General features: G+C 36.9%; 1 protein-coding gene across 7 annotated transcripts in view; it reads right to left on the bottom strand.

Moving 5' to 3' along the window:
- Agtpbp1 (ATP/GTP binding protein 1) overlaps window positions 1–26,649 on the bottom strand; it is a 187,408-nt gene that overhangs the window by 71,643 nt on the left and 89,116 nt on the right. For all 7 annotated transcript variants that reach the window (XR_261503.2, XM_013516037.1, XM_005387929.2 and 4 more), the window contains 3 exons: window positions 22,796–22,893; window positions 15,798–15,914; window positions 1,564–2,279 (listed from right to left, as the gene is read on the bottom strand). Coding sequence is in view for 6 of the 7 variants with exons in the window: in XM_013516037.1 (XP_013371491.1) it covers window positions 1,564–2,279; window positions 15,798–15,914; window positions 22,796–22,893 (931 nt within the window). In the remaining variant the exon portion in view is untranslated. The remainder of the gene's footprint in view (window positions 1–1,563; window positions 2,280–15,797; window positions 15,915–22,795; window positions 22,894–26,649) is intronic.

Raw genomic sequence — 26,649 nt, 5'->3', positions numbered from 1 at the left:
TGCTACAATTGTTCTCAGGGCTACAAGTCTCCATCTCCGTCCCTCATGTATCTATCTAAATGCCCCTCACCATCAGCTATCACCTTGGCAAGTCTTGCTAGCTTATCTAATTAAGTGGTCCCAACTCTCATTCCTAAGGGGTCTAGGCAACTAGGAATTAATACTCTTCTCCCTCTAGGGTAGCCCTGACCTGTCCATTCACAGTTAAAACTAGGTAAGGGAGTAGTGTAAGAGGCAAAAAAACAGACTGGCTGGAGCCCTACTGCTACTATATCATGTCCTTCTTCCCACTTGCTGGTCCTACACACAAGGAGTTTAAAGCACCCTGTTGGTAGTTACAGAGTGCGCTGTGCCCTTGCTGTGTCTTGTGTACTAAGACTGCACTTGCTATGGGGTCCAGGACTTCTAACCCTAATTGACCAAGAACATCAGGGACTCAAAGCACAAAGAAGCTGGTGACACACTGGAAGCTGCAGTACAGAGGGTCACTTCCGTTCCCACCTCCTAATCTTCTCTCTCCCAGGGATGCAGGCTCATGCTCAAGTTTCTAACTCGGTGTATCCTGCACCCCGAACAACTGCAACCCATCCACATGGAGGTCTCCTGTGGTAAGCTTCAGCTGCACACTTGGTAGGCCACACAACCCACCTGGAGGCCTGCAGCTGCCACTCGATGGCAAGGCTGAGGCTCAGCAGAGGCCACAGCCAGGCCCATGCCCACGTATCTTTCCCAGTCTGATGTCAGTGGTGGGATCCACACCTGCGCATCGAGCAGCAACTGCAGGCACTAAACCCACACTCAGTTCCCAGGTAAAAATGCTGTTACCAATAAATGAGTAAGATGTAGTTGTTGTCTTAAAGACACTTACAGTCTAAGGAGAATAAAATACCCACAGCAATGTCTTCCTGCTTCATTAAACACTATACTCACAGTGAGAGTACACAAATGGTTTTCTAAGATGAAGAAAAAGCTATTTTCATAAATCTTAACCATAATCACCAAAAAAGGCTCAAATACGCCAAAAATGGCTTTAATATGCCAAATATTCACTATTTGGCAATATTTAATCCTACTTGCAGTGTATAATATTACTCAGCCTAAGTATAAGTGTAGTTATAGCTTTTAAGAGGCTCAAAGTTTTACACTATATATTTTCAATTAAAATTTCAAACAAAACAATACTTTCCTATTGCTTTACTTATAGCCTATTTTTAAATCATATACCTACATCAAGTTCAAATGATAAATTACTAGTAAATATTGCTAAGTAATATTACTTATGAAAAGATTACTAAATAATCATTTATATTTTTAGATTTAACCTAAATACAAAATTTCTAAATGTCTCCCTGGATCACGTTTATTATTCTGGCTTCATATGAATAATCAATGAGCTTAAAAAATAAATTTCAAAACAATGCAAAATTTCCAAAACAAGTAACAAAAACATAGTAACTTTCAGAAAAATTTTCTTCCTCAATACCCAAAGTAATTCTTTTATACAAACATGCTTCATATTTTAGCAAGGTCTTACTTAGAAGTATAAAGAAATCGGCAACTCACCTTTGTACACCATAAGGCCTTTCTAAGATAGGCTCTTTAAATGGAGGCGGAATGTGACCAAAATAATCAGGATAGGCCACCTCTGAATACTCTGGGACAGACTTTGTATTTTTCACAATCTCAATATAGAGGTCTGAGTCATGAAGTGTTGGTCCGTCAGGTACTTCAACTGACGCTTGTTCAACTGAGGAATTGGATTCAGTATCTTCATCATCTTCAGTTTCAACTCCAGTACAGCAGAGCTTCCCTAGTTGCACTGTCCGTCCCTCAAACAGAACATTCCCACAAGTAGCCATGTGAGGACATGCTTTGGTGCATGTAAAGACAGTCAGTGGGAGACCACAGTCCTTCTTCGTTCCTGCAGTCAAGCCTGAGGCAGTCTGCGAGGGAATATTCTGCAATGTGATTCGGTCCAAGGCCTTCACAATATCGCTGTTTACACCAGAGGTAGATGGAACAGTCCTGCTCTGCCCTTCCAGCTGCTGCTGCAATGCTCTGTCGCTCTTTCTAATGTCTTCTCCTGCTGTACCCGCCAAGGCCAGCTTCCCTTCCCCTGCCTCTCTTTCAGGAGGTACTTTCTCCTTCGGTGCCACCCTAGTTCTGACACTGCTCACACTCCCAGATGCTTCCTCTCCAGCTGTGGGAACAACAATGGGGCCATGTACTTTCCCATCAAATGCAAAAGGCTTTGGTTCTTTGGAGATTAAATCGTAGTCCTTTAAAAGAAAAAATATGTTTAATCTGTCATCTATCAACAGTAAAACATGTTAACAAGAACAGATTCATTTATACTCTAGAAATCTCTTAACATTTGACAATTTGAAAGACAAAAGGAAATGCTTTAATTTCACTAATAAAAGACAAATTTTAAAATATTTTACTATTTGTATAATAAAAATAATGCCCAGGTATCACACAAGTATGGGAACTTTAGAAAAGTATAAAGACATTAGAGTTACCCAAAGTCCTTTTACAGGAAACATAACAACTAAATTGTTATCCTTAATGCAACAAACATTACGAAGTATCTATAACAATATGTACACATCTGTTTGCATAGCTTTAGGTATTTGAGACACAGCAGTTTAAAAATAAACATCCCTCTTCCCTTTCATAGCTTACATTCTTGCAGTGGTAGAAGAGAAAGGACTGTCACTGCAACATGTAATAGACATGATATAAATATGTATTACATATGATATAAATAAATACATGTCATATTTTAGAACAGTAAATGCTATAAAAAAAAGGGAAGGGGAAAATAGAATGTGGGTTGGAAATGCCAGGAAGAGGAGAGGTGAGCGCCACTGGTTAGGGAACCCCACTGAGCAGAGAGAGAAAATCAAAGGCTTTAGAAGTGAGGTGCAGGGAGCACTCTGGGCACAGAGGACTGCCAGTGCACGAGCCCGAGTGAGCAGGAGACTGTCCAGTGTCCAAAGGCAGCAAGGTCAGGATGGCTGCAACAAAAACAGGTGCAATTCCCAGATGCCAAAGAGGGCCAGGTACTGTAGGGCCTTACAAGCTACTATACTATGTTGGTTTTTACTTGGAATAAGACTCAGAGCAATGGACAAGTAACATGCCAAGTTTTAAATACAATATCCAAATACAGTATTTCTTAACAATGGTAGTAGAGAGGTGGAGACAGATTATTCTTTTTTGTTTATTTTTGGCCATTCTTAAGACTTGGAGGACAGGTTTCATTGACACAGACTGGCTCTGATCCTCTTCTGTACTCTAAAGGAAATATGAAGCCTGTTTTGCTTCAGTTTCTTTTCTGGTCTGATCTTCCACAGGTGAGGAGGCAATCTTAGCTCTTGCAATTCCCCATTCTAGGCTGAGAATGACGACTCAGGGGCAGATTGCTCTAGGCTGAACCCTTTCTTTGTAGAACAGAAAAGGCATAAGAGGTGGTAAACGTTTTAGTCTGAGAAATCATCCCCAGATTTGGACTTCCTAAGAGCTTCAGAGTGATAATGGGCCTTTCTTTTAATGTAACAGTCACACAAGGTACCTCTCAGGCACTGTGCATTCTCTATCACCTTCATTGTGCATGGAGGCCACAATCATTAGGAAAGGCAGAAAAAAATGAATGAGACCCTAAAGAGACACCTTCACAAAATGGCTCAGGAGACCCACCTACAGTGGCCTCACTCACTACCTACAGCACTTATTAAAATAAGAAATATACCTCAAATTCAAAGCCTCAGTCCGTTTGAAATGGATGCTTTTTTTGTCACTAACAATTTTCTCTTCAATAGACAGACGCCTTACTGAAGGATGTCACCTCACTGGCTAAATTCCAACAGACACTTCAACAGCTAATGGAAGCTCAGCCTAAAGAAAAGAGAAATCCCATATTCCACCCCAGAGACTCAATACTGGTAAAATTCCCTCCCGCATCATCTCCTTCCCTAGGACCAACCTAGGAAGGACCACACACCATGATCCTGTCAAGTCCATCAGCTGTCAAGGTAGCAAGCCTGGACTTCTGGATCCACCACACCCACCTCAAGTCCTGGGAACCACAGACTGTCACTGAGTGTGAGCAACCATAATTGGAATACTCCTATGAACCCACAGAAGACTTAAGATACTTGTTCAAGAAAAAGCAAAGCCTTCAGTCTAAGAGTAATCTAAGATGTTACTCTAGCCCTTTCACTAATCACTTTACCACATAAGGGAGAATGTAATTCCTTTCTATGGTGGGCAGAAGAACATGCAGAGTTGTTACAACAAACACCTTGCTGGATATGTGGGATGCTCCCCTTGTCCAATACATCTGGACTTCCTTGGTGGGTATCTCCACTCCAAGGAGATGACTGGAATAAACTACAAGACTATTCTGATGAGTTACAAAAGAGTTCAGTGGTTCATAGTTTAGTCCACCATTACAAGGTAGCTCAGTGGCCCATAAAGTACACTCTTTAATGATCTTGGACATAATAAAATTCTTCGTAACAATGCCACTAAAGCCTCTTTAAAGGCTCTGCTAGGAGCCCCATTAAATAAAAAAAGGGTCCTTATCCTGAAGGCCAACAACCATAGATATCAAGATGGCTATTTTCAGATATAGCATGATTATCTATGGTTAACCCTCACTATAGGACATCTTGGTAGAAAGGGCCCCTTACGTTGGGAACAGAAGAGTCATTCCTATTCTCATCAGCCTAACTCTACTAACTACTTCAGATGGACACCTCCCGAACAATGTATACACAAAATAACTACAGGCTGAAGACTGGTTTACAACAAACTAGCTTAATCACCTTGGAATTAGGTGAGAAGCCTCCAATGGCATTCATTGGTCCTGTGGAACCAATTTTTGGCCCTGGATACCTCCTGGATGGACAGGAAGATGGACACTGGGATTTGCATGGTTACAAGGCACAAGTGTCAAAAGGATTGACAAACCTGCAAACTTACCCTGCCTACAGCATCAATGGTCTGGAAGCGTGTTTCACTGGTATGATCATTTGGCTTTTATCTTTGTCCCTGCCCTAGGATTAGAGGATGTCATGCAACACATCCAGGCCTTAACTAACTATACTCAGTGGGTGTCAGCTGGTCTCTTTCCTGAATGAAGAAGTAAAATTAGTAAGACAAGCTATCCTTCAAAACCAGACAGCATTAGACATTCTAACAGCAGCACTAGAGGATACTTGTGCAACTATAAAAGCTGAAAGTTGTGTGTACATTCCTGACCTTCTGCTAATGTCTCAACAGCTGTTCAAGATATTAGACAACAGGTTAATGACATGTCAGATTCTGAAATTCCCTGACCTTTTTATCCTCTTTATGGAAAGCTATTACTGGCTCCTCCTGGTGGAAAACCTTGTTGGCTATATTTATAACTATCCTGATGATTTTATTATTTGGCCCATCCATACTGTTTCTGTGTCCTTGTCTCCTCCAGACTTAAGGTTATACGTCTACCCAAGACAAGAACACCTAGCCTCTATCAAGGACCTTTAGACAGACCCTCTGTGGAGTATCTCTGACTGCCAATCACAAATATGACCCTCTTCAGCAGGAAGTAGCCAGATCCGTCTGCGACCCTTGCTCCCTCACAGCAGTGAGGGGTACTTTTTCAGGGGAGTATGACAGACAGCTAAGTTAGGCAGAAATATTGTAGGCAGTCAGACAGGACTAAGCCCTGAAGAGGTCAATGCAGAAGACAACTGTAGCTGGAGGTGTGTTCACTGAAGGCTAGGCTTCAAATAAAAGAGGAAGTACTCCCTCCTACATGTCCCCTAGGAATGAACAGCAGTGATTGATATTCTAAGTAGGCATCAATCACCTTGGGGTAGAGGACCAAACCTCCTTAACTCACCCCTTCTAGGAAAGTCTTTGTCCATCCCACCCATGTGCATTTGTTTCCCCATTTGATCCCCATTTAATCAATATTACCCTAGCTACTATACTGGTTGTGATCTTATTGGCTGACCATAGTTTTGTCCCACCTAACATCGATCCTATGATTTGCCATTAGATCAATATTAGCTAAGAGACTAACCCTGTAATCTTATTGATTGGTTATATTTCTGTCCCACCTTAATCCCTGCCTCACCTCATGGCTTTGCTCAACAGAACACCTTTGAGAAGCCGGGCTGGTGGACAACCCACTTTCTGGGCCCCCTTCTGTCCCTCTCAGACAGAAGCTTTCTTTCTCTCAATAAATTCTTCCTAGTCTTAAAAAAAGAAAAGGCTGGAGATGTGAAGATGAACAAGAAAAGGAGACTGAGGAAAAGTCAATCTGGAAAGATGAAAACCAGGAAGAAAAAGTGTCCTAAAAGCCATTACAGAAAGAATGCTGCTTACAGGTCAGTTTGCTTCTTCTTTTTTTATACTGACAGTATAAGTGATTTAATTGTTCTTATTGCTAAGCACTTAATCCTCTAAAGAAAGTGTGTATTTCCAAAATGTTGCCACTATAAAGAACTCTGCAGAGAAAATCTTCTCTGCCTAGTTTGTTTGTTTGTTTATTTATTTATGCTTAGTTTAGAATGACTCCCTAAGTACTGAAAGGTACTTAAGGCTCAGATACTATATTCGATTGTAATGTTTAATATAATCTGTCCAGTTACTCTTAGAAATACTTCTATTAATGTATGTTCCCAACACTATACACCAGAGCATCTAGTTCATCTACTCTCTGCCTTGCTGTCTTGGTTACTTTTCTCTTGTTGCTGGGACAAAATACCTGATGCCCAAAATTAAGGAAGGAAAAGTTTATTTCACTTAGTTTGTGGAGGTTTCAGTCCATACTTGGCAGGTTACAAGGCAGAGTGGCCCATGGCAGAGGGCTATAGCTCATGGCGGCAGAGCACAGCCAAAACAACAAGCACACACAAGGGAGGAAATGGCCAGAAGCACCCTCTTTCTCTCCCTTACATATGCAAAATATCCACCCCAGGGCGGGTGTAGCCCTCACACCCATAATCAATCAAACTCTAAAAGCCTGTCCCATAGCCGCATGAGGCTTTGGGGGGACATCCAGACACAAACCATAACACTTGCCAACGTTAGGCATCAGTTTTTAAAATTTTTTCAGTTTTAAAAATTTTGGGGGGTTAGGGAGATAGCTCAGCAGCACAAGCACCTGCTTGGCAAGTGCAAGGTCCTGAGTTCAATTCCCAGCACCCAAAAAGAAAAAAATTTTTTTTCTAAGCTGGCAGATAAGGAATATTATCTTGTTCTTACTTTAATTTACATTTCTTTACTAGAATAACAAGTTTCTATGCTTTGTTAACCACTACCAATTATTTTATAACTGATAAAATACAGGTTTTTCTGGAATACAGAATTTTCTAGGCTTTTTGTATATATTTTCACATTAATCTGATGAGCCTTTTAGGCCGGTTCATGCCAAATTTGAGTTTCATCACAGTGACTATAAAAAAGTTTCTGCACATACTGAGCTGCAAGGACAAGAATGGAGTTGTCATCAACAACCTCAATCAGTCTCTTCACTGACAGACAGCACTTACAAGCTCCAAAAAACAAAGCTACCAAATTCAAGTTATGAGGCATCTGCCTTACCTGGCACAGGAGCAGCTCCCCTACTGGGCAGTGGGCACCACACCACAAAGAAGCACCTCGCCCTTCCATGCCAGAGTAGTTACTAATCAGTGATGCAGAAGATCAGAGAATGCAGCGGGAGTTTTCTCTTGTTTTCTCACTGCTTTAGTCTTTCAGAGTTTGAAGAAAATGGACTGATGCACAGAACATTATCAATTTGAAACTTATTTAACCTGAATTTTCTTTTAATCACTGGTATCTCAGAACTTAAAAAAATTAGATGTCTTCTGCATGGACTGTATAGAAGGTGCTTTGCATATTTGCTGTACTGTATCAGCATCTTATGAAAATGTGAAATGAAATGCTTAAATGTATCTGAACACATAAGGTGGTACTCATTATTGATGGTCTTCCTGCTTGTGCTGGTGTTTGCCTCTTGGATGTCTATCATCAGTATTTGGAGGGTGGGAAGTGAATGCAACAGGTATATATAACATTTTTAAAAACTTAACGGCTGTGCTATAATCACTACTGTTCAGAGCACTATTAGATTCATTCCAGTGATCAGAAGTGGTTGTTTAAAAAAGAAATGATAATCATGGGACAGAAATCTCAAATGCCAAAAGCATCTCACTGTCAGCTTTTTTGCCTCATATTTTACTGGGCCATGTTTGTTTTCTCGGTACATAAATATATCTATTATTTTCTCAGATCTCTTTCCCCAAGTTGCTATTATAAAAGTATTCTGCTGAGTGTGGATACATTTATATACATATAAGCAGATAAAAGCAGCTATAAAACTGAGAAATACATTCACAGTTTCAGAAACTGTAAAAGGCACTTTACTTTTTGATTTTTATTTTGTGTTAAAGAGAGAATTATAAAGAAAATAATTCCAGTGAACTGTTCTGAAATTCTTGTTTTTTACACTGTTCTAAAGAAAAAGTTAAGGGTTTTTGGGATAGGAAAAAAAATATTAAAAAGTTAAATTTAAAAATAGCCAGTGTCAAAGTTCTAAAAGAAGAGGGAAAGAGGCTTGCTCCTCTCTTTTGCTCCTTTTTGCTCTTGTTGCTTTTGCTGTCTTCCACCTCCATGAACTGTTGCCCCTCTACCATGTGCCACCCTGCCTTGGAGCCAGCTGACTATGGGACTGAAACCTCTACAAACTGTGAACTAAGTAAGTCTTTCCTTCCTGAGCCATTAATATATGCACAATACCATGAGTAAATACATGGGTATTTTGTCTCAGCAATGAGAAAAAAGACATTTGAATACAGGTTTTCCCATCTTACAGAGTAAGAACAGGAAATAAACAGAACTATTACTCTACCAGTGAAAATCATAACTACTCACATTGGTACCTAAAGCCCACCATCCCATCACAGATGAAATTCACATTATCTGGTAGTCCAAAAGCCCTCAAGGAAGAATTTACTCTGTAACACTACCTGTTGAAAGGAGCAAAAAAACCCCAAAACTTCTAGAGTTTCAATATAGTATCACAAACAAAATTATAAAGAAAATGAGTACTTCAGTTTTTTGTTTTTTGTTTTTTTTTTTTTTTTGGTTTTTTTCCGGTACCAGGAACCGAACTCACGACCTTGCGCTTGCCAGGCAGGCGCTTTGCCGCTGAGCTAAATCCCCAGCCCCACAGTTTATTTTTTTAAAAAACTCCTAGACATACAAAAAGATAGGAAAAAATATATACATATACTTATATGTATGTGTGTATGCATGCTGTGTGTGTACAAGAACTTGAGACATTAAAACTACAAGACTAAGAAATTACTATATTATCTTCAAAGAAAAAGCAAGAAATTGAAGATTAATAAAAATGTGTTTTTTTAAACCACCTAAAACTAAAACTAAACTAAACTAAAATAAATGCTTACTGGATATTTCTTACGACACATTAGACAGAACCAAAAAGAGAATTAGAGAACTGGCATATCATGAAATTATAAATGCAGTGTAGAGAAACAAAGAGAAAGAAAATGTGAAAAAGCTGGAAGACATGCAAGAGAGTAATAAGGTCTGCATTCAATTGGAATTGGAAAAAGAGAGCAAAAGCACAAGAAGCAGTACCTGAAAAAGAGAATAAAGAGTTTTTCCAAATCCTACAAGAAAACAACTTAGAATTCAAATACAACGAATCCCAAACAGGATTTTTTAAAATGAAAATCTGTATTTGGTTAACATTTCTATGGAAATGTAGTCTTAAAAGTCACCAAAAACTGTTTTTTATAAAGTGAAATCATCCACATACTACATATACTACCCAATAATTTCACTCACAGGTATTTATTTACCAGAGAGAAATGAAGGCACATTTCCATAAGCTGTACATACAAATATTAATATCAACTATACTCATGATAGTGCTAAGTTTGAGTGACTCAATACTAATCAAAAAATGAATTAAGAAAATTGGCATATTCTCACAATAAAATACTACTGAACAGTAAGAAAACCATTAATGTATATGCAATAACGTGAGTAAACCTCAAAAACATACACTGAATACAAGAAACTTTACATAAAGGACAACTCTACGTGTCCATTTATATTGTGCTAAGGATGCAGTTCAATGCTAGAGTGCTCACCTCACATACTTGAGACCTTTGTTTTAACTCCTAATACTGAAAGAATAAGGAAAAGAATGAAATAACAAAAGGAAGGAAGGAAGGAAGGAAGGAAGGAAGGAAGGAAGGAAGGAAGGAGGGAAGGAAAAATACTACTATATACCTCAGTCATAAAGGAAGATAAATTTCCCCCTCAGGATTTTTTTTTTTAAAAGTTACTTTTATTGATACATTTCAGATATACATAAAGATCACATTCACCACAGGGAACTTGTACCTGTACATCATGTAACTTTACACTTTTTTCCCCATTCCTCTCCCCTCCCATCAACCCTTTCTCCCCTTCTTATTTACAAAAGATTTGTTTCCATTTTTCCTTCTATTCTCTTCCCCCCTCTTCTTTTTCCCGACACCCTCTCCCTTGTCTCCCTTCCCATTTGAGCATTTTTTTTCTATTTTACAGTATCTATAAAGAAAGGTAAATTTAAATTTGAGTCATTTGTAGGAAAATAGAAGTACATTGAGCCCATAAGGCTAAGTGAAATAAATAAGGCATAGGAGGTTAAACATCACATGTTTTCTCTTATGAGAAACCAAAAGTAACAACAACTTAGGAGCAAAAGACAGAAGACAGGAAGGCAAACTTTGTGGAGACAGAAGGGGGCTTTGGGGATGGAGAGAGACAGGAGGGCAGAGAGGGGAAGAGTAAGCAAAAGTGATTAACGTTCAACATGTGTAAGCACTAGTTCCCAAGATGAATGTCACATCACAAACATACACTAATTTTTAAATGGCCGGGGAATAAATGCAATAAAAACTGACAGGCCTGCAAAGAAACATACATTCTTATCAGGAAGAAATTGTTAACATCCTTTTCACAGTAATTAATTGAAGAAAAATAAAAATCCATAAGGATAGGAAAGAACGCAACACAAGTAACCATTTTGTCCTAATGGGTAAAGATGCAATTGTGTGTCACAAATGCAAAACAATTCTTTTTAACCACATAAGAAACACTAACAAATTTGACCATATTCAAAGCCATAATATGGCATCAAAGATTTCAAAAAGATGATAATCATAAAGAATATATCCTTTTATCCTACTACAATATCCTAGAAATCAGTAAAAAAAAGATTTAAAAATTGGAATTTAAAAACAATTTACCCATGAGTCAAGAAAAAGTGGAAATTAAGTTTCAAAACAAAGATGATAAAAATACTAAACTCAAAATTACATCTTACAGTTTGAGAGGCTTATAAAACAGTAATTACAGCAAATTAACAGAAGACATACATACATAAATATGTATGTGAGAAAAAATGACATGTTGAGTTACTGGATATCTATGCTAAATGGTAATGTAAAAAAAAAGAAAGTAGAAAAACATCAAGATATGGCACATCAAGGCATGACACCCTATTATACGCAGGTGGGACTACTGACTTACAAAGATGCTGAAAGCAGCTGCAAGAAGCAGCACACATCAAGAGGACCACCTGTACAGAATGACTTTACACTCCATCCATGAAAACTTTGGTAAAAATTTAAAACCAAATTTAAAATATGAAAAAAATACAAAATATAACAAAAATCCACACAGTAAATGCCATCAAAAAAACAAAAACGACAAAAAAAAAAGAGAGAGAGAAAAAGACCTGCCAAGAAAGGAAAAACTCAACAATCTGGCTGCTATTTACTCATTTATTGAAAGCTTTGTTTCAAACTGTTAAGCAATTTATACACCATCTGCACACATGACAATTGTTGTTGAAGCTTTCTGCCATATATGCCAAGTAAACCTTCCAAATATGGTATAAAAAATATATGCCCTGGTAGATGCAAAGATATTTTATATCTTGACCTTAGAAATTTATCCTGGAACTCAGCCACCAGGTCTTTCTTTGTGTAGTAATAAACGGTATGACTCTGAACAGACTTATTGCACTTATTCAAAAAGTAACCTAAATGTCACCTTTGACAATTGGTTCACTAGTTACCTATTGATGCTATATTTGCTGAAAGAACACCAGCTGACCAGCATAGGAACTACTCATAAGAACAAAGTCAAAATTCCTGAAAAAATGCTGCACATTCAAATAGAGAAATGTACAGTACAATCTTTGGATTTCAGAAAGATGAACACTGGCCTCCTATATGGTGAAGAAAAACAAAGTACTACTGGACGGAATACCAACCCTACATTATGCCAGCACTAGACCATGAGGTAAGATTGGCAGTGAAGCCGGTGTGGTAGCATATGCCTGTAATCCCAGCACTGGGGATACAGGCTGAGGCAGGAGGATCCTTTGAGTTCAAAGTCAGCCTATGCTACACAGTGAGTTCAAGGCTAGCCAGAACTACATTATGGTGAAGAAAAACAATGTAATATTGATACTGTCAACATTACACCATGATGATAAGATTGATAGTGAGGCCGAGTGTGGTAGTGCATGCCTGTGCTCAATACTCAGGAGGCGGAGACAGGAGAATTCTGTGAATTCAAGGTCAGCCTGTGCTACATAGTGAGTTCAAGGATAGCCTGGACTATATGTCAAGATCCTGCCTCAAAACAAACAAACAAAGATTGATAGTGAATCCTCAACACAAATGAAGCCAGAAATGAAGCCAACAAAATGAAAAGTGGAATAAATGTTGTTGATGAATTATGCAACAACTATGATGTCACTCAAAACACAAAGTGTTGGCCAATGGTTGTGTTTTACTCAAACCTAAATATGTGAGGCATAAATAGTTTCATAGTTTACAAAGAAAATAACAAGCACAAAATATCAGTGAAATTTTCTTAGAGGATTGGGACTAGAATTGATAAATGATCAATTACAACAGAGGAAGAACAATATGTATCTTCTCAAAAAACTCAAAACAATTTTAGAGCCAGGCATGGTGGCACATGCCTGTAATCCCAGCACCCTAGAAGCTAAGGCAAGAGGATCACTGTGACTCTGAGGCCAGCTTGGGCTACACAAGTGAGTTCAAGGCCAGCCTGCACTATGAGACCTTGTCTCAAAACAAAACAAAACACCACACAAAAGAATTCTGGAGCAGACTGGTGAACAGACAGGTGAAATATCATAAGAACCTCCTAAGAAAAGAGGAAGACCAGCAAGATGTCAAGTATGTCCTACAAAGACAGGAAAACAAAATATGTGTGCTATCAGTGTAAGTGATACTTGTGTATGGAACATGCTATTCTCATGTGTGAAAACTGCCTTAGGTGTGATAATTCAAAAATATTTTGTGGGAGCATTTCATTTGTATTTTCAGTGTAGTACACATAGGAATTTATTTCTGCTATTATTTTTTAGATTTAATAAACAAACAGATGATGCAGAAAATGTTGATGGTTATTCTAAACACTAGGTACATTTGAAATTTTATTGATACTTCACTTTCCACTAAGTGGACATTGTATAATATAAGAGGAAGCTCCTCACAAAAGAAGACAAGAGAGGTGACAAGTATGGCCTGCCACACAGGAAAGAAAAGCTAAGCACACAAGCTGTAGTGTGAGTGATACTTGTGTATGAAACATGCTATTGGTGGTATGTGTGAAGGCTGCCTTAAGCATGTTAATCGAAAAAAAGATTATTTCTGTGGTACAGCTGTATATTTTCATTGTAGTTCACATAGGAATTTATTTCTGCCGTTTTTTTTTAGTTCTCATAAGCAGGTAAACAGTTCATGCTGAAAACGTTGATGTTTATTCTACACACTCATTACACATTAAAAATTTATTTTATTGATACTTATTTTCCTATTAAATTCATATTGTTTAGTACATAAAACTCATAAAATTAATAATTCATCAATAGAAATGCACCTAAAAAATAAAGATGGGCATTACACACCCCTATAATATGACTTTTCTAAAAATTTGCAGTGATGCTACCAGGGCTACATCCAATAAAAAGGAATAACAGTAAGAAGATTCTCCATCACCCTTACATTCAAACAGGACTGTAATTACAATCTTATCCCAGCCATGCTTAGAACAAAAGTAGGGACCTGCTCCAGGAGGAGCCAAAGAAAAGGACAAGTTGGGAGACTGCTCACAGGTACTGGGTAAGAAACCATCAAGTTTAGCCTGTTCTAGGTGATAAACTATGGACTAGATATAAGGAAATCCAGAGAGATTACTTTACAATCTAAAAGAAAGAAAGACACATGTTGCAAAAGAATCAAAGAGTGAGAATCAAACTCCTGGCCTTGACATTCATTATAAAATTACCTACTCTATTCCCCTATCAAAACTGTAACTTGTGATCACATTATATGTACACAAGAAGAGAAAAAAGTAGGTACATTCTTCACACAAACACCCAAAATACCTTCAACAATATTTTTCTGCCTTGAGTTAGAAGTATTTGCTATGTCTGGGATTTCATCCTGAAATGGTTCTTAGTTGACCATAAAATGCATTAAAAAGAACAGTAAGATGGAAAAAAAAATTTTTTTTTTAAAGATAGGGTCTCACTATGCAGTTCAGGCTGGGCTTGAGCTCACTTTGTAGCCCAGGCCAGTCTTAAACTCACAACGATCCTAGGCCTCCCGAGTGCTAGGGTTACAGGTGAGGACCACCATGCCTGGCTACCTGAAAATTATTGTAGGACAAAAGCAGAAAATCATTCCATACCCTTCCTAAACACCTCTTCCTGCTGCCTTCTTATTCTTTGTTTGCCTTTTTTTTTATTTTGTAACAGCTGCCTTCTCTACTCCTGCCCTTCCATCACTTCTAATTTTAAAGTGCTTCCCAACGCACTTCAAATGTACAGAGGCAAGGCACGGAGGCAGGAGGGGCAGAGCAAAGAGTGCTTCATCCTTCACTATACTCAAAAAGCTAAATTCACTCCCAAAGAGAAACCTGAATAACTAAAATGTCAGAACTGTGAAAGGTAAATCCCAGCTGGCAAATATTTCTTTTTGTATTTCCCACATACAACCTCAAATTAAAGTCTTTTTCTTTCAGGTACAAGGAATTAAGTGTACAGACTCTAGGGAGCAATGGGGTTAGCAAGGGTTAATAAAATCTTAAAAGATTATCTAGTCCAAGCATACAGTTTTAAGACCCTGGCAGTGTCAGAGACTTACTCAAGTCAGATAAAAAGTGACAGTAAGAAACTAGATCTACTCATTGCCAACAATTCAACTTTACCTACCACGTAAACCAAACTAAGTAATTATATTTTGTCAAAAAATGAGAGTAAGAAGTGTTAATAACACTTCACTGTCCCACTGGATCAATTTAAAGACATCTCAGTGCTGCCCCCTACACACACAGTGAGGTATCGGGAAAAACTCAACACAGACTGTATTTCCAACTCCACACTCACTTACTGTACCTCCTAAGTGAACAAAACTGAAAACAGTCACAAAGAACAAGAGTTTACAATGAAACTTTAAAGAATATGAGACAAAATAAAAACTGTATCAATTAAAACTTATAGATCAAGGTGACAAAAAATGAAAAACTAGTCCACCTCCATTCATTTTACAGATAAGCAATTTGCAGCTCAGAATGTTGACATAATTATCCTTTGTCCCTCAGAAAAGCAACTCTAGCTTCATTCTAGCCTAAAGGAAAAAAAAGAACTTTTTATTAGCATTTACCTGAAAATCATCAACAAGCTCAGGGAAGAGGTGTTCATACATTTTTAGTTCATCCATTGTTCGTCCTGGTATTTGCTGTGGTTTTAATTTGTTAATATCTGTTTCAATATCATCGTTCTGAAATAATAAAAATAGCATGTCACCAGTTTTTATTTTTTTTTGTTTTTTTGTTTTTGTTTTTTTGTTTTTCTCCGGTACCAGGAACCGAACTCACGACCTTGCGCTTGCCAGGCAGGCGCTTTGCCGCTGAGCTAAATCCCCAGCCCCTGTCACCAGTTTTTAAAAAGTAATCATTAAATAAAAATTCTATCAATTTTATATAAATTCAGATTTGTTTCTTATTTTTAGATTGTTGATATTATCTGGCTTTTCGTTTTTCATGGTTATTCTAATGTAACAAAGTGTTTGGTTCTTTATGACAAAAAACTTTGCAAAGATCAAGATTAACATATGCTATCATGTCACACATTTTACAAAGCAATAAAACTTAAGAAAGCTTAATTAAAAAACATATATAACAATGGTGGCAATAACCAAAACAGCTAACAGTGAGCACTAAAATATATATGAAGCGCTATGGTAATTATTTTACATATACAATTTAATTTGCATAAGAAAGCTAAAGTAGATATATCACTACCTTCACTTGACTGAAAGAAATAATATATAGGTTAAGGAGCTTGCTAAAACTTTACACCTCGCAAAGGGAGGAGCCAGGATTCAAAAGTTGAGCGATGCCAAGGTACACAGCATTGGCCAGTACAATGCCACTGCCTCACCAAAGACTGAGGATTATCACATGCTTACATACCATGATAGAAAAAGGTCCCTTAGAAAAGCTCAGTGGTATCATTTACTCTGCTTTTCACAAGAAAAAAGTAAGAAGTGGTACAACTGCCAGATGCAATTTTCATACCCCTTTATGAAAGCAGAGGGTAAATTTAAAAGCGTGTCTTTAGAGAAACAAGATTGTGTATCCAGGATTAATCTCATGTGTGTGGATCAGAGAAGGACCACTGTATGCTGGGAAAGATGGCAGGAGTCAGTTTACATAGCATCCAAGCTAATTTCTAGGATTCTCAACAATTCAGCTCACACCAACACAAACTCACCATGACCCTCACAGAGGACTAAAGAGAGATAATAAGACCAACTATTAATTTTTAATTGGTACTCATTTTAATGTTCTATCTTACTATACATGTACTAATTTTTAGCCTTGAAACAAATTTACTTTACTATTCTTCAATCCTTATATACCTGTACTTGGCTATATATTAACTAGTAATTTAACCTAGAAACATATACTATTAATTTCTTTTTTCATATTCATGAATTTAGCTGTTATTTAACCAATAAACATGATTTTTTTTATCACCATGAAAAAGACTGACTTCATTTAACGATCATATACCACTGTGTAATTATTAAATAAACTATAATTTTAGCTATTTTTACGTTACAGACTTATGAACCAGTACTTATAATAATTTTCTTGATTAGCATCTAATAGACAATGCTTCCAAAATAATTTACAAAAATTATTTTTCCCTAATCATACTTATTAATGTTTAATATTATTTTGCAAAAATACAGCTTTACACGACTGTCTAAAAAAAACACTTGCCTATAAAGAAAGTCTTACCCAAAAAATGGTAAGACCAATTGACAAAATGAAATGTAGATGGCAGACTAGATAAAAGCCTTACCACAATGAACTTATAAGGTGATATCTGTAATGAGGTATACTGCTGTATTTATGGGTAAAGGATCATGCCACATGGTAAGTGTAACTTGCAAATGGTTGAAGATGTTTTTAAAGTGTGTATTCATGCATACATGCTCAAAATTTTCTAGGAACAAAATTGGTCATTGTTATAATTTCTACTGAGTGCTATTTTCCCACTCTGTCTTCACATCTCCAAAGCATCCCCAAAACAGATATTTTTAATGAAAACGGAACATGAAAAATAAATTGTACTGAATATACTTTGTTTTTAATAGACACTGAATAAGAAAGGTTTATCAAAATACAGTATTTTAAAGAGCTTAATCTGTAAAATTCAGTATTAACCCGGGAAATTTTACTATACCCCAATATTCACTTTCCAAGAATCTAAAGAGTCACTTTTAGAGTCTCCGCCCTCTGTGCGCCCAATGCAGACAGGAGATCCTCACTCAGAAGGCCTGCAAACTGCTATCACTGGGGTTCGCGTGTGGGCCCTCCCTGCGTGTGACCTGTGCCGAGTGAAGTACTACAGCAGGTGCTTCACCAACTGTTGGCACCCCAATTCAGGTCTGGGCTTTATTTGCACGCTGACTTCCTGAAGGTCACAGACACAGGCGGTCCATGATCATCAGTGCAGCCCACGTCTAGCTCCTGTGAGCATCCTGAGCTGCCTGGAGACATATAATCAGGTGGTCCACAAACCATTGGCCCTGCAGTTCATGTCTGTGTTTTGCCTGTACCCTGAACTGCCTGGGGACACAAAACCACTAGTACAAGATTGTGCCACCAGTGCAACCCTATTCTGGGTCATACATGTGCCCTGAGCTGTGAGGGGATGCTGAATCAGACGGTCTGCCCTCAGCTGACACTATGGTTTATGTCTGGGACCTAGGAGAACTACATACACTTCACCATCTGCCGCAAAACCCCAGACTAAGCAGTCCATCTCAGCGGACACTGAGGGGCAAGCCTGACCACCAGGAAAACTAGGGACACTAGCAACTTTTGCTGAGCTGCCAGGGAAGAGGAAAACTGAGCGTTCTCTGCATCCGGTATCAAACATAACAAGACAAAAGATTAAAACACAATCTCAGAACTCCACCCCACTCAGAACAAGTCCAGGAGACATCGACATAGGAGAACTTGGTAAACACACACCTGAAATTGCTGAAATGATTGCAATGGAAGTAAAGAAACAACTCAATCAGGCCATAGAAGACATCAGATCAGAAATAATCTCTCAGGCAAAAAATGAAATCACAATAATAATGAAGGAACTGCTCAGCACATCTAAAGAAGAAACATATAAAAAAATAGATGAACATAGGCAATGAATGGAAACATTAAATGAAAACTACAGGAATAAACCAGATTCAAAGAGACATCCAGGAAATTAGAGTTTCCATTGAAAGCTGCCAAAACCGCATGAATGAAGCCAAAGATAGAATTTCAGATTTTGAAGACAGCATAGCAGCTAACAATTGTGAAAGAAAGGATCTCTTAAAATCAACAAGGAACCAGGAAAACTCAATTCAACAGCTGCAAGATGAGGCAAAGAGGAATCACGTACAACTAACAGGATTCAATGAAACAGCAAGAGGCAACACAAAAGACATAAGAAGAATATTTGCAGAAATAATAGCAGAAAATTTCCCAAGCATAGAAACAGAAACTGATATACAGGATAAATGAGGCATATAGAACTCCAACTAGCCATAGCCAAAATAAAACTACACCCAGACATATAATAGTCAAGTTCCCAGATCTCCAGCAAAAGAATAGAATATTAAAAGCTGCTAGAGAAAAGAAATAGATTACCTATAAAGGAAAGCCCATCAGAATCACAGCACACTTCTCAACACAAACCATCCAATCAAGAAGAGCTTAGAGTGAAGTGTTACAGGTCCTGAGACAGAACAGTTTCCAACCAAGACTGATGTATACTCCCAAACTATCCTTCAAACTCAAGGGGAGAAATAAAATATTTTCATGACACAGAACAACTGAAAAACTTCATGAGTGCCAAACCATCGTTGCAAAGAGTACTAAAAGATATTCCAGACAGAGAAAAAAACCACCGCAATTTCAAAAACAACAACAGAAAGGAACCCTCAAGCAGAGTAAGCAATTAAACAGGTAGAAAAAGGCTGACACCAGCACAAGTAAATAACATGACAATGATAAGTCAACACATATCGGTTATAACTATAAATGTAAATAGCCTCAATTCACCCATCAGAAGAAACAGACTGACAAAGTGGAGTAAGAAACAAAATCCAACGATACGCTGTATACAGGAAACACATTTTGCACGAAAGGAAATCCATAGACTTGAAGTCAAAGGATGGAAAACAATCCTCCATGCAACAGGAACCCAGAAAAAAGCAGGGGTAGCTATTATGTTTGCAGACAATGTAAACTTCAAACTGACAACAATCAAAACAGATAAAAAAGGTCACTAAGTACTTGTTAGGGGAAAACTGCAAGATGATGAGATAACAATCATAAACATGTATGCACCAAACATTGGAGCACCAAACTATATAAGCCAAATCTTAACAGACATAAAAACCCATATAATTAATAACATTATTGTAATAGGAGACCTCAACACCCCTTTGACACAAAGAGACAGGTCAACTAGACAAAAAAATCAGCAAAGAAATAACAGATCTGAACCAAATCTGTGAACAAATAGACTTAGTAGATGTATAGAGAGTGTTCGACCCCACAACATCAGAATACACATTCTTCTCAGCCACACATGGGACTTTCTTTAAAATAGACTACATTCTAGCCCATAGAGCATACCTACTGAAATGCAAAATAATTGAAATTATCCCATGTGTATTATTTGACCACACTGCAATGAAATTGGAAATTAATGACAAAAGGAACTCCAAAAACTCCATGATCACTTGGAAATTAAACAACCACCTCCTGAACAACCAATGGGTCACAGAAGAAATTAAAGAAGAAATTTAAAAATACCTACAAACAAATGAAAATGTAAATACAACTTACTGGAATCTATGGGATGCAATGAAAGCAGTCCTCAGAGGGAAATTTATAGTGATGCACTCACACATAAGGAAAACAGAAAGAGAACAAATAAGTAGCCTAATGCTGTACCTCAAACTTTTAGAAAAAGACAAACAAATCAAGCTCAAAGCCCAAAGAAGGGAGGAGATTATAAAGATCCGGGCAGAAATTAATGCAACTGAAATGAAGAAAACCCTACAAAAAATAAATGAATCAAAGAGTTGGTTCTTTGAAAGATTTCATCTCACCCCAGTAAGAATGGCTAGCATTAAGAAATCAACCAATGACAAATGCTGGTGAGGCTGTACAGAAATAGGAACTCTTCTCCACTGCTGGTGGGAATGCAGACTGGTGAAACCATGTGGAAATCAGTTTGGATATTCCTGCAAACTAGGTCTAGAGGTCCCACTCAACCCAGCTATTCCCCTTCTGGGTATTTTCCCAGAAGATCTGAAAACATCATATCACAGCGATATATGTGCATCCATGTTCACAGCAGCGCAATTTGTAATTGCTAAATTGTGGAAGCAACCCAAATGTCCATCCACTGAAGACTGGATAAAAAAATTGTGGTACTTTTATATAATGGAATATTTCTCAGCTATAAAGAAAGATAAACTTGAGACTTTATAGGTATATGGTCACAACTAGAAACCATACTCAGAAGTGAAATAAATCAGACCTGCATGTGTAAGCAACGTATTGTCTCACTAGTGTAAGAACCTGAAAGAGTGAATAAAAACTAGGAGGTATGATAGACATTGTGAAATGAAGGAAAATGCTCAAAAGTAAAGGGCAAATGGGGTGTGGGAAAAGAGAAGGGAAAGAAGAGGACATTATGTATGTATGTATATACAGGATAGCTAACATAGTTGTACTACTGTCTTCTATTGCTTTAGTGAAAAGAACAGTTGACAATTACTTGTTTGATGAATATTGCATGTCTTTATTTGTTTTCCTGAGAAACCACTTTGAAGATATCAATATGTAATACAACAAACATTGTTCATTTCCTACAACTTCGTCTGCAACTCTGTATTATTTGTATTGTTCTTATGCTATTTTGTAAACACGTCTGTTTGTTAATATGTTTTCCTTCTATTTTTAAAATAATTTTTTTTAAAAAGTCACTTTTAAATATTCTTCCATCCTTTTCATTCTGTCAGGTTCAGAACCAAAAAGGCAGCCGTCCATCACAGCCTTTACTATTTCCCTTCTTAATGCCAGAACACAGGCTCATCTGATAATTTTGCCACAGCATGCCTTGGTGATCAAGTTTGGTAGTAAAAAAAAATTGGTTGTATACTTGCTATGAGGATAGAAATCTTACAACATCTTAAGATCTAGAAGCCTCAGTGTATGCCAATTATAACACAGTAATCTAGCAAACAAGTTTTTTGTGTTGTTTTGTTTTGTTTGCACCAGGAATCAAACTCAGGACCTTGCATTTGCCAAGCAGGTGCTCTGCTGCTGAGTTATATCCCTGACCCCATAATACAGTAATCTAAGATTAAAAAAAAAAAATTTAAACATCCAAGCAGCAAGTCACCTCCCCCATTAATACCTCCTCCCCCAAAACCAAGCAATAAGCAAAATGATTAACCAATCATAGGCCGTTTTCTATACATGATGTCGTGGTTCCCTCTAACACTAAAACAAAACCAAGTTTCTAAGCTCCCAGAAGTACCCTAAATTCTGAAAAATCGCTTGCGTCTTTTACCTACATCTCATGTAATATGACAATAACTTTGTATTTTCTCAACTCAATACACCATTTTTTCCAATTAACTAAAAAATCATTATGTAAATGATCCAGTATGAAGAATCACTATAAACACTAATTCTTATAAACATACAAGAGTTATAGACTATTTTCCCACTATTTTTATATCCCCAAAGAATGGCAGACACAGGATAATGGATTTTGGAATAAGCTGTCATAATAGAGCCTCAAACCACTTTCTTAGGCTCCTCAGATTTTCTTAGATTTCAAATTCTAAATCAGAAGAGTTAAATAAAATCTTTCTGCTCCAAAGGAATGAAAAAAGTTACTTTAGGGCCTTTTTTAGACCAACAAATTAAGGCAACATTGGCTCTTCAATCACTTAGTGTCCATAATTACCCACAAAGAAACAAATCAAATACCATTATATCAATTTACCAGATCTCTTTTTTCCAAATGAAGTATACAGTTTATTAAAATGACTAATGATAAAAATTCACTAACCTTAAAATTTCGATCTAGGTCATCTTCATTTTCGATTTCATTTTCAGCTTCTAAATCAATATCATCGTTGTCATCACTTTCATCTACTACGTCATCCACTGTGATACAAAACGTGCTATAAGTAGGTCAGAGGTAGGAATTCTACAACATGCACATCCAAAAGGCGATATAAACTGTACAATATATAAGTATTTCAATCACCAAGAAAAAAGCAAAGATTTCTTATTAAAAATGTTTATGGCTGTTTCAGCTATTGAAAAACCCATGAAATAATATATGGAAGTGCTTTAAAATTTGAAAAGCACTGTAAAAGTGGGCTTTTGCTAACATCATCAGCTGTCAAAAAAAAAAAAAGAAGTCTTATGTTCCAACAACCAGAATAAAACATCTTGTTTCCTATATATGTTAAATTTCACTGCCTCATTTCATGCTTTGTAATTCCCCTCCCATTCACTGCAATGACTGTGTCATGTACTGTGTTGTGTACTGGGAATTTTTTAAAGATATATTAATATAATCTCTGCTCTCAGGGAGCTCACAGAGTAAAAAGCAGAAAAGATTAATATGGAAGATAAATGCTAAGAAAGGCATAATCTTCAAAATGCTATGAGAGAAACAGAGATGCAGTAACCAACTGAAAACTGTCTAGGAACAAGTTGTTCATCATTTTGCATAGATTATATTTAAGCAGTTTCTTGAAGAAATTACAACGTATTTATGTATGCATGAAAGGGGGTGAGATACTTTTTTAAAAAGAAATAATGTTGAGATAAAAAAATGTTGAGATAAGGAGTTGAGATAATGTCTTTGAAAAACAGGTAAAGCTAGCATGCGTAATATGCTTAGAAAAGTACTAAACGGCAAGTGAGAATGAGAACAGATGATTAATATAGTAGGCCAAGTAGCTTAGATTCTTAACCTATAGAAGGAAAGCACTGAGAGTCCAAGAGGAAAATAACTAAGAAGTGACAGAATGAGAAGGACTTGCATTTTCAGAAGAGCACTCTGGTGGGTATGATCAAGTGGGTAAATGGAGCAAGCAGGGCCCATCAAGAGGAAGGAAAATAAAGCACTGATGGGAAAGGATACACATTAAAGAAAAACTCAGGGAGAGAATGAAAAAGGACATGGGCTATGGATGTAGGGGAGACAAAGGAACAAGAGCACAAGAATACTGGGAGACTTCCCAGTAAGGCACAGGTTTCTAAACATGTGGAAAATACTTCTTTAAAGATAGTCTCCCAAACTCTTCGACTTCCTTTCCAATGTGATGTAGAGCAAAGATTACTGACTGTTGTCCTACTGTATGTTCTTCCTTCTTTGCTTTTTGGAATGGAAGCCCCACATTTTAGTTACAGGGATTCTAGTTTCCCTGGCAGTAGTCAGAACCATACATACCAATAACACTACTGGCTAATGGTACATGATGCAATGTAAGAAATGCAAATTCTAAGTCACATTCTTTAAAAAGAAAATTGTCTCTTTTTTCATTCCCATTTCAATGTGCACATAATTTTATCATGAGAAACAATGAAAACCTTCTTTGATGACCTAGTACAACTGAAATCTACTACCCAGGGATGACTTACTATGTTCTGACTAGATATGAGGGGATGAGGGGTGAGGCAGGGGTAAATGGGCAACTTCTCTCTTAAAGGCAGGGCAAAAGGACTCTGGAGACAGAATTCTTGAATTCAAAGTCCAGTTCTCCAACTTGCAGCTACAGGAAGTCACCTAAGATCTGTGCCTTAGTATCCTCATCCATACAATGGAGATGCCCCCCCCACTATACACACACACATAGATATGTATATATAAGCTGTCAGGCGAAGAGTATGTGTTATAAAAATGTTTATGACTACTGTTGTTTGAGTATGTGGGTCTCTGTAACAGCAGCTCAGTAATTAATACAGGTACCAAACTGCCTCATTCTTTTGAAAATAGCAAAAAAATAAAAAAGCATAAGTATCCCCATGGCAACCAGGATCTACGTATGCCTATGCAGTAACAGCAGAAACTCATGGGTAAATGCAGAAAACTGACATTTGGAGAAAGAGGGGAGACGAACTCACAGAGGAAAAATTAAACAACTGCAGAAAAATTGACTGCAAACAGGAAAAATGACTGCATAGACAAGGATGGGGAAAACATAGGTCGGCCTCAGAGACAAAATATGCTTTTAATTTCAAGCCAAATTTGTCAAACATTTTCCTTTATATGCTATTTTCCTTTAGATTTCTAATCCAGATACAAAATGTTTATCTTAAAGGGCCTGAGATCTTTTCTATTCTAAAAATCCAATGGCATTCTTATACCATTACCAATAATAGTAATTACTATAGCTTAATCATACAAGTAAAACTGGGCAATACAAATCAAAATTCTTATTTTTTATTTTCAAAGACCTTGACTTGTTTATAATAAAAACAAAATATAGCAAGGCATGGTGATGTGTGTCTACAATCCCAGCACTTGGGGCGCTGAAGCAGGAGATTGTGAGTTTAAAGCCTGACTGACTTCAAGGGCAGCCTGGGATATGCAGCAAGAGCGTCTCAAAAAACAGAAACAAAGGAAACAAATATCTATCATAAGACACTAATTACACAAATAATACTACATCCACATTAACCATTAGAAGGAATGAGTGAATGTTTCTATAAGGATTTGTAAAGTATATTCCAAGGGGTTTATTTTTGTTGTTGCTTTTACTGCCGTAATTGTAGTCTGCTTTCTAGGGGGTTTTTGTTAAAAACACAGCTATACAGTCATTTTTCTTTTTCCTGTTGCAACAGACGGCACATATATAGATGCATGGGTATATACACACACATATAGAAAAACCACCTAATTTTATTCATTTTTCTTGTAACTAGTGTTTTATTTTGTCTAAGCCCTGTTTTACAATTTATTCACCTGAATTTTGTATGCAATAGTATAATATTCTCCATAGATATTGACATATCTCACTCTTTTAATGACTGAAACCTTTCTTCTATCTTACAGATTTAGCTATAACTTTAAAAATGACATTAAATTAAAATAATTACGAGGCATCCTCTTAATATTTCATTGCTTTTTTTTATATTACATAATACTCAGATTGTTCAAAAAACATTTCTGAAAAACAAATTTAAAAAATTTTTGATTTCCTTAATAAGCTCTATCTGGAATTGACATGCATTTTTATGAAACCTCTTGAAGGCAATAATCTTTTTCTCTTTTTGACCTATTGGTAATAAATTTTATTGGAGTCCAAATAATATGGTGAACTTACTTTCCTAAAAATAATCTTTACTTGCCCCATGGATAGCATCTTATACATGAAAAACACTGCTAAACAAAGTTGTTAATTCTCAAGTTTGCTTGCATTTTAGAATTCTGATAATTATTCTGAGGAGTGATATTGATCTATAGGTTGTTTCAGGTTATTCTTACCAAGTTTTGCAGCATCATGCTAGCTTCTAAACTTTCCTTTTTTTCTATGCTCTGGAAAATAAAGAATAGGGAAATTTCTTGGAAGTTGAGAGAACTAATCTATGATATCATCAGCACTGAGCATCTTTACTCAAGAAGATTGCATATTCAATTTCAGTTTTTTTATTATTTAAATCAATTTAATTATTCATATTTCCCTGTATGTTGTCCATTTCCATCATATATTCATTTGGTAGGAGTTATATTTAGCATCTAGTTAGATTGAGTTAATCTTCTCTATGTACTTTCCCAAGGATTGAGAGGTATATTAACACTGTGTTTCTATCAATTTATCCTATTATTTCAAAGATAATAATTTTTCTATTTTTATTCTATTGTTTGGCACATGTATTATCTTAGATTGTATAAAATAATCTTTG

Source organism: Chinchilla lanigera, unplaced genomic scaffold, assembly GCF_000276665.1.
Source record: "Chinchilla lanigera isolate Chin_1 unplaced genomic scaffold, ChiLan1.0 scaffold00031, whole genome shotgun sequence".
Taxonomy (NCBI): domain Eukaryota; kingdom Metazoa; phylum Chordata; class Mammalia; order Rodentia; family Chinchillidae; genus Chinchilla; species Chinchilla lanigera.
Note: the sequence above shows the minus strand (reverse complement) of the source record. Positions and strands in the feature narration are given on the sequence as shown.